The sequence below is a fragment of the Camelina sativa genome, chromosome 15 (genome assembly GCF_000633955.1).
Source record: "Camelina sativa cultivar DH55 chromosome 15, Cs, whole genome shotgun sequence".
Taxonomy (NCBI): Eukaryota; Viridiplantae; Streptophyta; class Magnoliopsida; order Brassicales; family Brassicaceae; genus Camelina; species Camelina sativa.
The window spans coordinates 15,747,138-15,759,214 of NC_025699.1; the positions used below are offsets into that span (position 1 = coordinate 15,747,138).

The window sequence follows — 12,077 nt, forward strand, 5'->3', positions numbered from 1 at the left end:
AATTTGCTTGAAACAACTGAAAGTTAAAAAAAACATTAATTGATTAGGCATAGAATAACTATCCCCAACCCAGAAAACTTGATTTAAACTACAACAAATACAAATTCGGAACCTTAAATCGAGAACCATAAATCGCGAACCCAATTGAATACCATAACGCGCCGATCACATCACAACAAATACAAAATCGGGTCCTAATTGAATATCTCTCCAACCCTAAATCGCAAACCCTAAACATTGCAATTGAAATTAACGATGGTTTCATACCTCATCTCTCTGTATTTAACGCGTCGAACACACCGGACAATCCACCAGAACCCCAACTACTTAGACGGCAACAATCATCGCAATCAACAAAATTTGGGATTTGAGGACGTTTGAGAAGAATTTTTTTTGTCTCTAGGGTTCGAAAATCCCAAATCGATTTGGAGGAAGAATAAGAAGGCAAGTGTTGTTAATAACCAATTAACCATGAGAGGTTATTTTTTTAACTGTAATTAATAATTTTGTCATTAGAATTAACGACTGTTAAGTCGTAAGTATCGATTTACCATTGTAAATAAAATGATGGTTTTTTTCCGTTAAAGTTACCTAACATTGCATGTTATCAATTTCTCTAATTAATAACCGATCAAGTTGCATCATAAATTAAGAATTTCCCATTTATGGAAATATAGTAAATGAAAAATAATAATTTGCTCCACGCAAGCTTCGAATCACGGTGTGGTAACTGGGAAGGCTGCAGCAAAGCAGTGCAATGAATGTTGCATCAGTAGGTATGCATGCTGGTCAACACAAAGTATATAGGCTATAGCCATTAGCCACCACTATAGAAACTTTGTGGTCCTCAGCCACCAATAGGTTCAAGGTTCGACCACATTCAAAGAATCATTTCTAAACACATAAATAAAATTCCATTTTTGTCAAAAAAAAACAATAAAACTCCATTACTACCTCTTTAAATTAAGCTTCAAAAATTATTAATTACCGACCATACTACACCAAACACGAATTATGATTCCAAATTTAATCTCCATTATTACAACCACCTTCCTTCAATGATTATTTCAATCAATTTACCCTTTTCTCCATTATTATCATCCATATATTACAATTTATATAAAAAGGAAAATATTGTAAAAAAACGCGTATTTTTTTTTTCTGTTTTCATAATTTGTTTTCAAGTGAATTATATAAACAGTATATTTTTTAAACGGAACGGGACGGGGACTAAACGGTTAGGTTTATAATAGGCCTTGACACCTCACTCTTCGTTTGCTTCCCATTCATCTTCTCTCTCTCTCTGTCTCTCTCTTCTTCCAAAAATCAAAAAACAGAAAGCAAAAAAAATTACCAAACCCTAAACCAAATCCTCCTTCATCATCATCTTCTTCATCTTCCTTCCTTCTACATTTACAACGCGCCGCGCGTGTTCACTTAAACCAATGGAGGCTCCAACGCCTCTCCACCTCCTCCTCCTCATCCTCGCCACATTCCTAACCACATCCGTCGCCGATGACGGAGCAGCAATGCTCGCTTTAGCTAAATCATTCAATCCTCCGCCGTCAGATTGGTCAACAACAACATCAACCGGATTCTGCCAATGGAGCGGCGTAAGATGCACCTCAAACCGCGTCACTTCAATCAGCCTCGCTGATAAATCTCTCGCCGGCGTTATAGCTCCTGAGATCTCGACTCTCTCCGAGCTCAAAACCCTTGCTCTTCAGCGTAATAGACTCACCGGTAAAATCCCTTCGTTTGCTAAACTCTCTTCTCTCCAAGAGATCTACATAGACGAGAATTTTTTCCTCGGAGTTGAGACCGGAGCTTTCGCCGGACTCACTAGTCTTCAGATCTTGAGTTTGAGCGATTGCAGAAACATTACTCCTTGGGGTTTTCCATCTGAGCTCGTTGATTCGACTTCCCTCACTACCATTTACCTCGACAGCACAAACATCTTCGGAGCTTTGCCTGACGTTTTCGATTCCTTCGCTTCTCTTCAAAACCTCCGCTTATCTTACAACAACATCACCGGAGTTTTGCCGCCGTCGCTTTCCAAATCTTCGATTCAGAACCTCTGGATCAACAACCAACTCATGGGGATGACCGGAACGATCGAAGTCCTTTCGAGTATGACGTCATTGTCACAAGCTTGGCTTCAGAAGAATCAGTTCTCTGGACCTATCCCAGATCTCTCCAAGAGCGAGAATCTCTTCGATCTACAGCTCCGAGACAATGCTTTAACCGGAATTGTACCTCCGACGCTTCTTTCACTTGGAAGCTTGAAGAACGTTACCTTTGATAACAATAAGTTACAAGGTCCTTTTCCTTTCTTCCCACCGGATGTTAAATTAAGCACGAAAGGCAACGTATTCTGTACTAGTGTACCAGGACAGAGCTGTAGTCCTCAGGTGACGACGCTTTTAGCTGTGGCTGGAGGTTTGGGATATCCGCCAATGCTGGCTGAGTCTTGGAAAGGTGATGATGCTTGTAGTGGTTGGGCTTATGTTTCTTGTGATTCAGGTGGGAAGAATGTTATCACTTTGAATCTTGGGAAACATGGATTCAATGGTTTTATATCTCCGGCGATTGCGAATCTCACTTCTTTGAAGAGTGTTTACCTTAATGACAACAATTTAAGTGGTGTTATCCCCAAGGAGTTGACGTTGATGACTAGTTTGCAGTTGATTGATGTGTCAAACAACAATCTTAAAGGGGAGATACCGAAGTTTCCTGCTTCGGTGAAGTTTAATTACAAACCGGGGAACTCTCTGCTGGGAACTAAAGGTGGAGATGATTCAACGCATGGAACTGGTGCTGATACTAGTGGTGGTTCTGGTGGGTCTTCTGGTGGTCATGGTGGTAGTAAGGCTCCGGTGATCGTTGGTGTTATTGTGGCGGTTTTAGTTTTTCTTGCTATTTTAGGATTTGTGGTTTACAAATTTGTTATGAAGAGGAAGTATGGGAAGTTTAATAGGACGGATCCTGAGAAGGCTGGGAAGATTTTGGTTAGTGATGCTGCTATATCTAATGGTGGTGGTAGTGGTGGATATGCTAATGGAAATGGAGCTAATAACTTCAATGCTTTGAACAGTCCTAGTAGTGGTGACAATAGTGATCGTTTCCTTCTTGAAAGTGGAAGTGTTACCATTCCAATGGAGGTTCTTCGTCAGGTTACAAATAATTTCAGTGAGGATAACATATTGGGAAGAGGTGGTTTTGGTGTTGTGTACGCTGGGGAATTACACGATGGAACAAAGACTGCAGTCAAGAGGATGGAATGTTCAGCAATGGGTAATAAAGGACTGAGCGAGTTTCAGGCTGAGATAGCGGTACTCACTAAGGTCAGGCATAGACACTTGGTCGCTTTATTGGGTTATTGTGTGAACGGGAACGAGAGGTTGCTTGTCTACGAGTACATGCCACAGGGAAATCTTGGACAGCATTTGTTTGAGTGGCGTGAACTCGGATACTCTCCTCTGACATGGAAACAGAGAGTGAGTATTGCTCTAGACGTGGCAAGAGGTGTTGAATATCTCCATAGTTTGGCGCAGCAAAGCTTCATCCACAGAGATTTAAAGCCCTCTAACATCCTTCTAGGAGATGACATGAGGGCCAAGGTTGCTGATTTCGGACTGGTTAAGAACGCACCAGATGGGAAATACTCTCTTGAAACAAGATTAGCAGGCACATTTGGTTATCTAGCTCCAGAATATGCCGGTAAGTTCACATTATTCTTATCTCTACTCATGTTAATTTCACAATGTGCCTAGTCTCTGTTATGGTTCTATGCAATACATTATGCCATTTGTGTTATTTGTGCTTATAGTATCTGCATTGGATATTGATCTTATACTTGTATATGGTTGCAGCTACTGGAAGAGTAACGACGAAAGTGGATGTGTATGCATTTGGAGTGGTTCTTATGGAAATATTAACTGGAAGGAGAGCTTTAGATGATTCATTACCAGACGAGCGATCTCATCTAGTAACATGGTTCAGAAGAACGCTAATCAACAAAGAAAACATCCCCAAGGCGCTCGACCAAACCTTAGAGGCCGACGAGGAAACAATGGAGAGCATTCACAGAGTTGCTGAGCTTGCAGGACACTGCACAGCCCGAGAACCTCAACAAAGACCAGACATGGGCCACGCGGTAAACGTGCTAGGTCCACTAGTAGAGAAATGGAAACCGTCGTGCCAAGAAGAAGAAGAGAGTTTCGGGATCGATGTGAACATGAGTTTACCTCAAGCTTTACAGAGATGGCAAAACGAAGGAACATCATCATCGACAATGTTCCATGGAGACTTCTCTTATTCTCAGACACAGACTAGTATTACTCCAAAGACCTCTGGTTTTCCTAACACGTTTGATTCAGCTGATGGTCGGTGACACCAAACTTTGTGTCGATCTGTGTTAAATCGGTGTTACTAAGTTTTTTCGTTCTGGTTTTGGCTTCTCTCTTTTTTTTTTATAATGATATGATGATTATATGTAATACTATGTTGTAAGCACTAAAGCACATATGTATCTTGTATTTGCGTCTGACCACTTTGAGCTTTTGCATTTGTTCATTCTTTCTAAGGAAAACTTGTATTACGTAGCTTTGGTTTTGTAGAAAAGGGAAGATAAGAAAACCAAATGTTAGTTTGAAATTTGAAGTGCTGTAACTAGGAATCTTTTACTTAGCTGTGAAATTTGTGAACAAAGTTTCTGTTATTTTCTTTTTTTGTTTGTTTAGTTTTAATTTTGCCGCGTGAAACGGATATGACTTTTTTAGATAAATGTAAACGTCGTAATCATTTGATGAGTTTTTTACAGGCTGTGTTTAATTGTGGAGTTATAGAGCCAAAGACTTATTTGCCACCTTTTATGGCTCAAATTCTGGAGATAATATTTAGGGTGTTTGTTTTTGTTGTTGTGTTCTGTTGAGTCACAATCTCTTATTTGGTTAATTGGCTCAACTAATTCTTATCTACCTCTTCTTTTCCTTTAATTTTTGATGTAGATACTACTAGAATCGAAGCTTAATATAAAACGCGATATGATAAAGGTTAATAGTAGAAGCACTTTGAAATATTTTGTCTAAAGAGAGTATATTTTTAATCATACAATTTAACGTTAGAATGGGAAGAAAGTATAAAGAAATAAGTGATGGGAAATTGATTTGGAGACAACAACATTAGGTGACGCATATGATGGGGTGACGATAAAAAGAATGTCAAAAGCAAAGATCCAACTTTAAAAGTGAATAAAGAAGAGAAAGAAGCATGTTACTATATTCCCCGTTATCTTTAATTTTCTTTATAGTAAAAGGAATAAAAGTTTGATTTCTATATGTTTCTTTTTTGTAATACTAAAAGATGGAGATCTTATTTTTTTTAACTCTAAACCTTAAAACCCAGTTTATGTGTTAAGGTTTTTTTCATATTTGTCTTTTCATCTTTACTGATATTCCAAATGGTTTATAATTGCAATTTGCAAAACATGTAAAAGATAGGTTATAAAAAAAAGAACATTTTATATTTTGCCATATATTTGGAAAAGATAGGTTATATTACAAAAGTAATTGCAAAACAGCTAAAAGATTGAGATGTTTAATTCTAAATGTCTATATCACTACTCATATACGCTTCTTTTTCTAAAATAAAAAAATGGACATCTGAATTATCTATTAGAAGACAGAAAGTTCAAAGGCTAAATAACCTTTTTGTGTTCTGTCTAAATTAATATATGTTTAGGAACCTATTCACATGTGCATTGGTAATTTGGTCTCTTGACTTTATCCTCTCCCATAATGATTCCACAACGCTAAACTTATAGGTTGGTTTACTTATTTTTAAAACGCATTTGCTTTAGTATTAAACTAATGGATTTGGATACGCGTTATGAAAAAGATGAAACTATTCTGATACTCTGATTTTATCATCTATGCTTATTGCTAATGTCATGACATCACATAGATTCTCTTTTGAATGTTGTCGGACCTACTTTTTAACTTATTATGATTACTTGGCCCCCTTGCTAATTGCTATCCTAATTTGTCTTATATTATTAGCTAACCACAATTTACATTTTAGAGAATTTGGGCAAATGGGTATTAGAGAGTACAAGTAAGATACGTTTGGGGACCAAATAAGAAGGTGCTTAGTAGACCTTAGCTTTTGTTCAAAAGAAAGAAAAAAATAGACCTTAGCTTAGATAAGAAGGTAATTACAAAAGAAATAGTGAAAGCCCAGTATAGGCCTATAAATAAATGAATTGAGACAAATCTACTTTTATTTATACTCCACAAGATTACATAAAACCAAGTTTTTGATTATGACTTCCTCACTGAACGGTTGACATATATTTGAAAGATGCTCAAAACTCTACATGTACAATGAAACACAATTTTTACTACTCACTTTGCTTCTTCTTCTTCTCATTGTGGAAACAATAGACAGGAGCCTGCCATTTCTCGTCTTCTAGGACAGCTCCAACCTCAAATGTCATCACATGAGCTTCCCTCCCTGCAATATTATCTCTCACAATTTGGTTAAACAAGACAAGTAAACTGATTAACTGACTCATAAAGTCAATAGTATCAATCACTTAACCTGTATAGAAGATCCATTGTACAGGTCTCTTGGTGACAACATCCTCATAATACCATAAGAACTCAACCTTCTCCCATACGTTGCATAAAAACCCATTTACATGTCGTTGGCCCATATACTTTGCTCCATCTAGCCAATTTGGCCTCAAGATTCCAACCTTGAATCCATTTAGACAATCACATTTTCAAGACTAGTCTCAGCAACTAACTAGAATACAGTTTATGTTTCTGAAAGTAAAAACATTAAAGATCTACAAATTGTACTCTAAATGACGATTGCATAAACTTAAGTGTATCATCAAAAAAAAATGCTCTGAGAAACCTTGTGTTCCTATCATAGGCATAATTTTCCCATCCAAAGTCTTAAGATCTCTAAAAATGTTAGTCCAAAAATATTCTCAAGTCCTCCTCACTATTTTTAGTTAGATTCCCATTGTGGCTCATTATGACCATCACTTGAGAGTGAATTGTAAATTTTAAGATGAAGATAGGTTTTTATCAATCAAAGAAAAAAATCAAAGCATTACTGTGGGCTCACGTTGACACGAAAACACCCATTTGCTTGCAATAAACACTGATATCTAAGAAGGAAGCGTAGTAGGCTATATACTCTCCAAGTTATGAAGGAGGACCAGAGGCAACTTCAAAAAGTCTCAACTGAATGAAATGTCACGACAGAAACTTAGGACATGATCTTCAAGTTTCTTTTAGGTGTATTTCAATTTCGAAACACTACAAAATTCACAGGAATCCAAAAGTTGGCCTTCTTGCTTCAAAGTTCAAACTGTGATATATTTTGGTAGTTCTCTAGCCAAAACACTACAAATTCTCCTCAAAATCGACATAAACAGCAAGAAACACACATATGTGCCACTATGCATTATGAAATTCACACTAAGAGAGTGGCCATTATGCAATTCACAGTGTACATCTCTAAAAGTTTATCACAATCAAAATTCACAAGGTCTTAAAAGTTTCTTCTTCTTTCTTCAAATTTGATCAATGTCTTAGTCAATTACACTAAAAATACCCCAAAAAACCACAGAGAGTAACATAAAGAGCAAGAAACAGAGGAAGTGATAATAAAGAGGATACTAACCTCGAAATGAACGTGCGGCAGGTTCTGGATTGGTCGAGGGAGTAATAGAAAGAAGTGCCATTGTTCCACTCGAGGTCATATTTGAGCTTGCCAAGCTGCTTCTGAATGATGTTAAAGTTACGTCCATTGACCCAGTCGTACCAAAGGTCTACAATTTCCAAGGATCCGGATTTATTCATTAACATCAATGCGTGAAACTGCTCCGGCCATGGCGCAGGAACCGGCTCATCATCGCCAGCGGCGGCTGAGTGAACGAGGTAGAGAAGGATAAGGAAGGAGTAGATTTGTCTGAAGGACATGTCGATTAGTGTGCTCTTGTTTCAGACAAGATGATAACACTTTATGGTCACAGTAACGTTTTGTTAAGATATCTTTCCACGGTGGAATATCTTAATTTTTAAAATAGTATTAGATGAAAAATCTATATAATAATAACAATCTGAAAAAATGCCAACAACAGTTACGATTTTTCGTCGTACATTTTCGTAAAAATATTTTTTTTTGACAGAAAAATTCAACAGTTGCGTCTCTTTAAAAAGTTGCGTCTGTTAAATGTAGAGTTGTATCTCTTACAAATAGTTGTGTCTATTCAAATGTTCACATCTTTATAAATTTATATATAAGTGATTTCTCATCATTGTATTCAAATTTTCTTTATTTTATATTTTTAACAGTAAATTTTTACAGTTGCGTCTCTCTAAAAAAGTTGCGTCTGTTGAATATATAGTTGTGTCTTTTACAAACAGTTGTGTCTGTTCACATCTTTAGAAATCTATATATAAATAACTTTTCATCATTGTATTCAAATTTTCTTTATATTTGTATAATTTAAAAGAGAATTTGTTAGAAATGACGTCTCATCACTGTGAGAAATTTAATCCATTTTGATATATTTTGTTAATCGTTGTAATATTTAATTATATTCAGTCCCTAGGTATACAACCATCTATTCATCGAGGATTATCATTCTATTGGTATAAATCCAAACCAAATTTTTTGTTTTTAGCTGTTAAAAAATGTGGTTCAAGTTGGTTTTAGCATAACTCAAACATATTATTTGAAATGAATTTAAACAAATCATTCTGTCATTTTAAGAATGGTCCTCAATTAATATTTTTAATATTTGTAATTTATTATATGATTATTTAATAAATTTATATTGTCTTATACAATGTATTCATAATTTTATCATTTTAAAAAAAATATTTAAAAATATAATCATTTACATATCATATTTGACAACAAGAGAACAAGTTGTAACAGTTCATAAAATATATAAAAATGTGACTGTAAAGTTAAGAAGAGAAGAAACGACTGTAGATTGCATTTATTTATTTTTCAGAAATTAAAAAATATTTTACGAAAAATTACGACGAAAAGACACAAATAAAAGGTTACATTGAAAAGATGCGAACGAAAAGTTATGACGAATACAAGCGAACGAAATAACACGACTGCAATGTAATCTAATGGCAGTTAATCGTAAAAATTTATTTAATTTGATGTGTGTAGCATTGTTAATTATATATTTAATCATATGTGAAGGTAAGATTATTTTTAAAGAATATTTTTCAATAAAGATATAAAGAATGTTTCAAAAATTTGTATGTTTTTGAATTTTTTATTAAATAGTTTAAAAATTTCAATAGTTTAATAAATAAATTTAATTAAAAAATTTTTGTAATGAATATTTTACTAAAATGAGTTCCTCCGCGATATCGCGGGGCTCCATACCTAGTACTTTTAAAAATAAAGTACAGAAATGAAGATAAAAGAAAAACTAAATATTTCTTTATTTTCATATTGTAAGTTGTAACAACATTTTTGTTGATGAGATACAAAATTTAACATTCAACTAATATTTTAATTTTAATTTTAAATAGCAATAAGTCTACAGAGTTCGAGTGAACAATTTGGCAAAGCGTTGTTGGTAACCTTTGAACCATCAAACCAACCAATCTTCTTTTAAACATTTTATATACTAACTAAGACACAAATTATAGAAAGAAACACCAAAAGAACTGTGAGAATTCAAGAAACAATAAGTAATAGTCAACCGAAAAGCTTTTCTTGCATGAATGATTATATCTAATCCTTAACACACAATCCCTTAATATTTCCTCTTAAATACTACTCACAAGGTCTCTTCTCCTTCATCCCAAATCACTCTCCTCTCCAACAAAAGAAACAAAAAAATACAATGTCTCGTTTTGCTCTCTTCCTATTCACTCTCCTTGTCCTTTCAAGTAAGTCTCATTACATACATATACATTAAGATTACTTAAAACACAATCTTTCTTTTTATATAACTGTCTAATGTTTTTTTACAGGTTCATGTTGCTATGCGATTGGTTCCCAAAGCAACAGAACAGTGTTAGCACTTGCAAGCAGGATTGGGATCAACTATGGGAAATTAGGCAACAATCTTCCTTCTCCTTACCAATCAATCAACCTCATCAAATCCCTTAAAGCTGGCCACGTCAAGCTCTACGACGCTGATCCAGAAACCCTAAAGCTACTCTCTAAGACCAATCTTTACGTCACCATCATGGTCCCTAACGACCAGATCATTTCAATTGGCGCTGATCAAGCCACTGCTGACAACTGGGTTGCCACCAATGTCCTTCCTTTCTACCCACAAACCAGAATCCGATTCGTCCTCGTTGGAAACGAAATCCTCAGCTACAGTTCTGATCAAGACAAGCAAATATGGGCCAATCTAGTCCCTGCCATGCGTAAAGTTGTGAATTCTCTTAGAGTTCGTGGGATTCACAACATCAAAGTCGGGACTCCTCTAGCCATGGACGCTCTTCGTTCGAGTTTTCCTCCCTCGAGTGGTGCGTTCCGTGAAGATATCGCTGTCCCGGTGATGTTACCGTTGTTGAAGTTTCTCAACGGAACAAACTCTTTCTTCTTTCTTGATGTTTACCCTTACTTCCCTTGGTCCACTGATCCGGTTAATAACCATCTGGATTACGCTCTTTTCGAGTCTAATTCGACTTATATCGATCCTCAAACCGGTTTGGTTTACACCAATCTTCTAGACCAGATGCTCGATTCGGTTATCTTTGCAATGACCAAGCTCGGTTATCCGGACGTCCGTCTCGCAATTTCGGAAACCGGGTGGCCTAATGCCGGTGATATCCTCGAAACCGGTGCCAATATTCTCAATGCCGCGACATATAACCGGAATTTGATCAAGAAGTTGACCGCTAACCCACCACTCGGTACACCAGCTAGGCGCGGTGCACCTATACCGACGTTTCTGTTCTCCTTGTTCAACGAAAACCAAAAACCCGGTTCGGGAACCGAGAGGCATTGGGGCATTTTGAATCATGACGGTACACCTATCTACGAAATCGATTTCAGCGGTACAATTTCAAGCTTCGATAAGTTGCCTAAACCGAGTAACAATGTTCCGTTCAAGGGAAATGTGTGGTGTGTGGCGGTAGATGGGGCAGGCGAGGCAGAGTTAGGGCAGGCACTCAACTTTGCTTGCGGAAGAAGCAATGAAACTTGTGCAGCGTTGGCGCCGGGGAGAGAGTGTTACGCGCCGGTCTCTGTATCTTGGCATGCAAGCTATGCATTTAGCTCATACTGGGCTCAGTTCCGGAACCAAAGCTCTCAATGCTACTTTAATGGCTTGGCCCGTGAGACGACGACCAACCCTGGTGAGTTTCTCTAAACTTGTCTCTCACAAAAAAAACTCTATGACAGACTTCAATGCAATTTTGTTCTAAATGTAGTTTCTTTATGGTAAAGGCATTTCTTGACTAAGTTAAATAATAATCTTATGTTTGTTAATTTGTTATTTGTAATGACTACTTATTTTTATTACAGGAAATGAGCGTTGCAAGTTCCCTAGCGTTACCCTGTGAGGGGCTGCCTCGTGTGACTTAGGCGTGTTGTGGAGAAGAAAGGAACAAAAGCTGGATCTTTCGTATTAAGTCAATCTAATTCTTGATAATTATTGTTAATTTACTTTTTATTCCAAGCTTGTACGATCCTTGTTTCCTATTGTTGGGAAAGATTGAATAATCTAAAAAAAAAAATTTGTTACTGATATTTTGATGCGAAGCTTGCAATCCCCTGATCTTGTCTCGTTTATCTAGTGACAAGTAGTTTATTAGTCTTCTGAAGAACATTATGAGAAGTTTATAAGACGACATGGTTTGCTCATAATTACTATACGAGAAATAGGCCAAACTGTGTCGCATAAAAAATTAAGTTTTTGATTTACGTTTATGAATAAAAAAGATAATATTCTTGTTCTTTTAACCAAAAAAAAAAGTTCTCTCATCTTTTTTTTTTTTTTTTTTTTTTTGATATGGGCACAATCTATTTTCCTAAAATTACTTTAAGATATGAAAAACAAATTA

General features: G+C 36.2%; 3 protein-coding genes across 4 annotated transcripts; 2 read left to right on the forward strand and 1 right to left on the reverse strand.

Annotated features, from left to right (window-relative positions):
• On the forward strand, positions 1,306–4,604 carry LOC104746889 (receptor-like kinase TMK4). Its single transcript, XM_010468430.2, has 2 exons — positions 1,306–3,720; positions 3,873–4,604. The coding sequence occupies exons 1-2, from the start codon at positions 1,446–1,448 to the stop codon at positions 4,391–4,393; spliced, it is 2,796 nt and encodes a 931-aa protein (XP_010466732.1). The 5' UTR covers positions 1,306–1,445; the 3' UTR covers positions 4,394–4,604.
• On the reverse strand, positions 6,255–8,031 carry LOC104746890 (uncharacterized protein At4g14100-like). Of its 2 annotated transcripts, XM_010468431.2 has the most exons (4): positions 7,711–8,031; positions 7,371–7,383; positions 6,601–6,757; positions 6,255–6,513 (listed from the first exon to the last, which is right to left on the reverse strand). In XM_010468431.2, the coding sequence occupies exons 1-4, from the start codon at positions 7,995–7,997 to the stop codon at positions 6,401–6,403; spliced, it is 570 nt and encodes a 189-aa protein (XP_010466733.1). In that variant the 5' UTR covers positions 7,998–8,031; the 3' UTR covers positions 6,255–6,400. The 2 variants fall into 2 exon arrangements, 1 of the variants encoding a protein (XP_010466733.1); XR_002035401.1 differs by lacking the exon at positions 7,371–7,383 and having other exon boundaries at positions 7,699–8,031.
• Positions 9,869–11,717, forward strand: LOC104746891 (probable glucan endo-1,3-beta-glucosidase A6). Its single transcript, XM_010468432.1, has 3 exons — positions 9,869–9,944; positions 10,029–11,369; positions 11,539–11,717. Exons 1-3 carry the CDS (start codon positions 9,899–9,901, stop codon positions 11,574–11,576), a joined length of 1,425 nt encoding a protein of 474 aa, XP_010466734.1. The 5' UTR covers positions 9,869–9,898; the 3' UTR covers positions 11,577–11,717.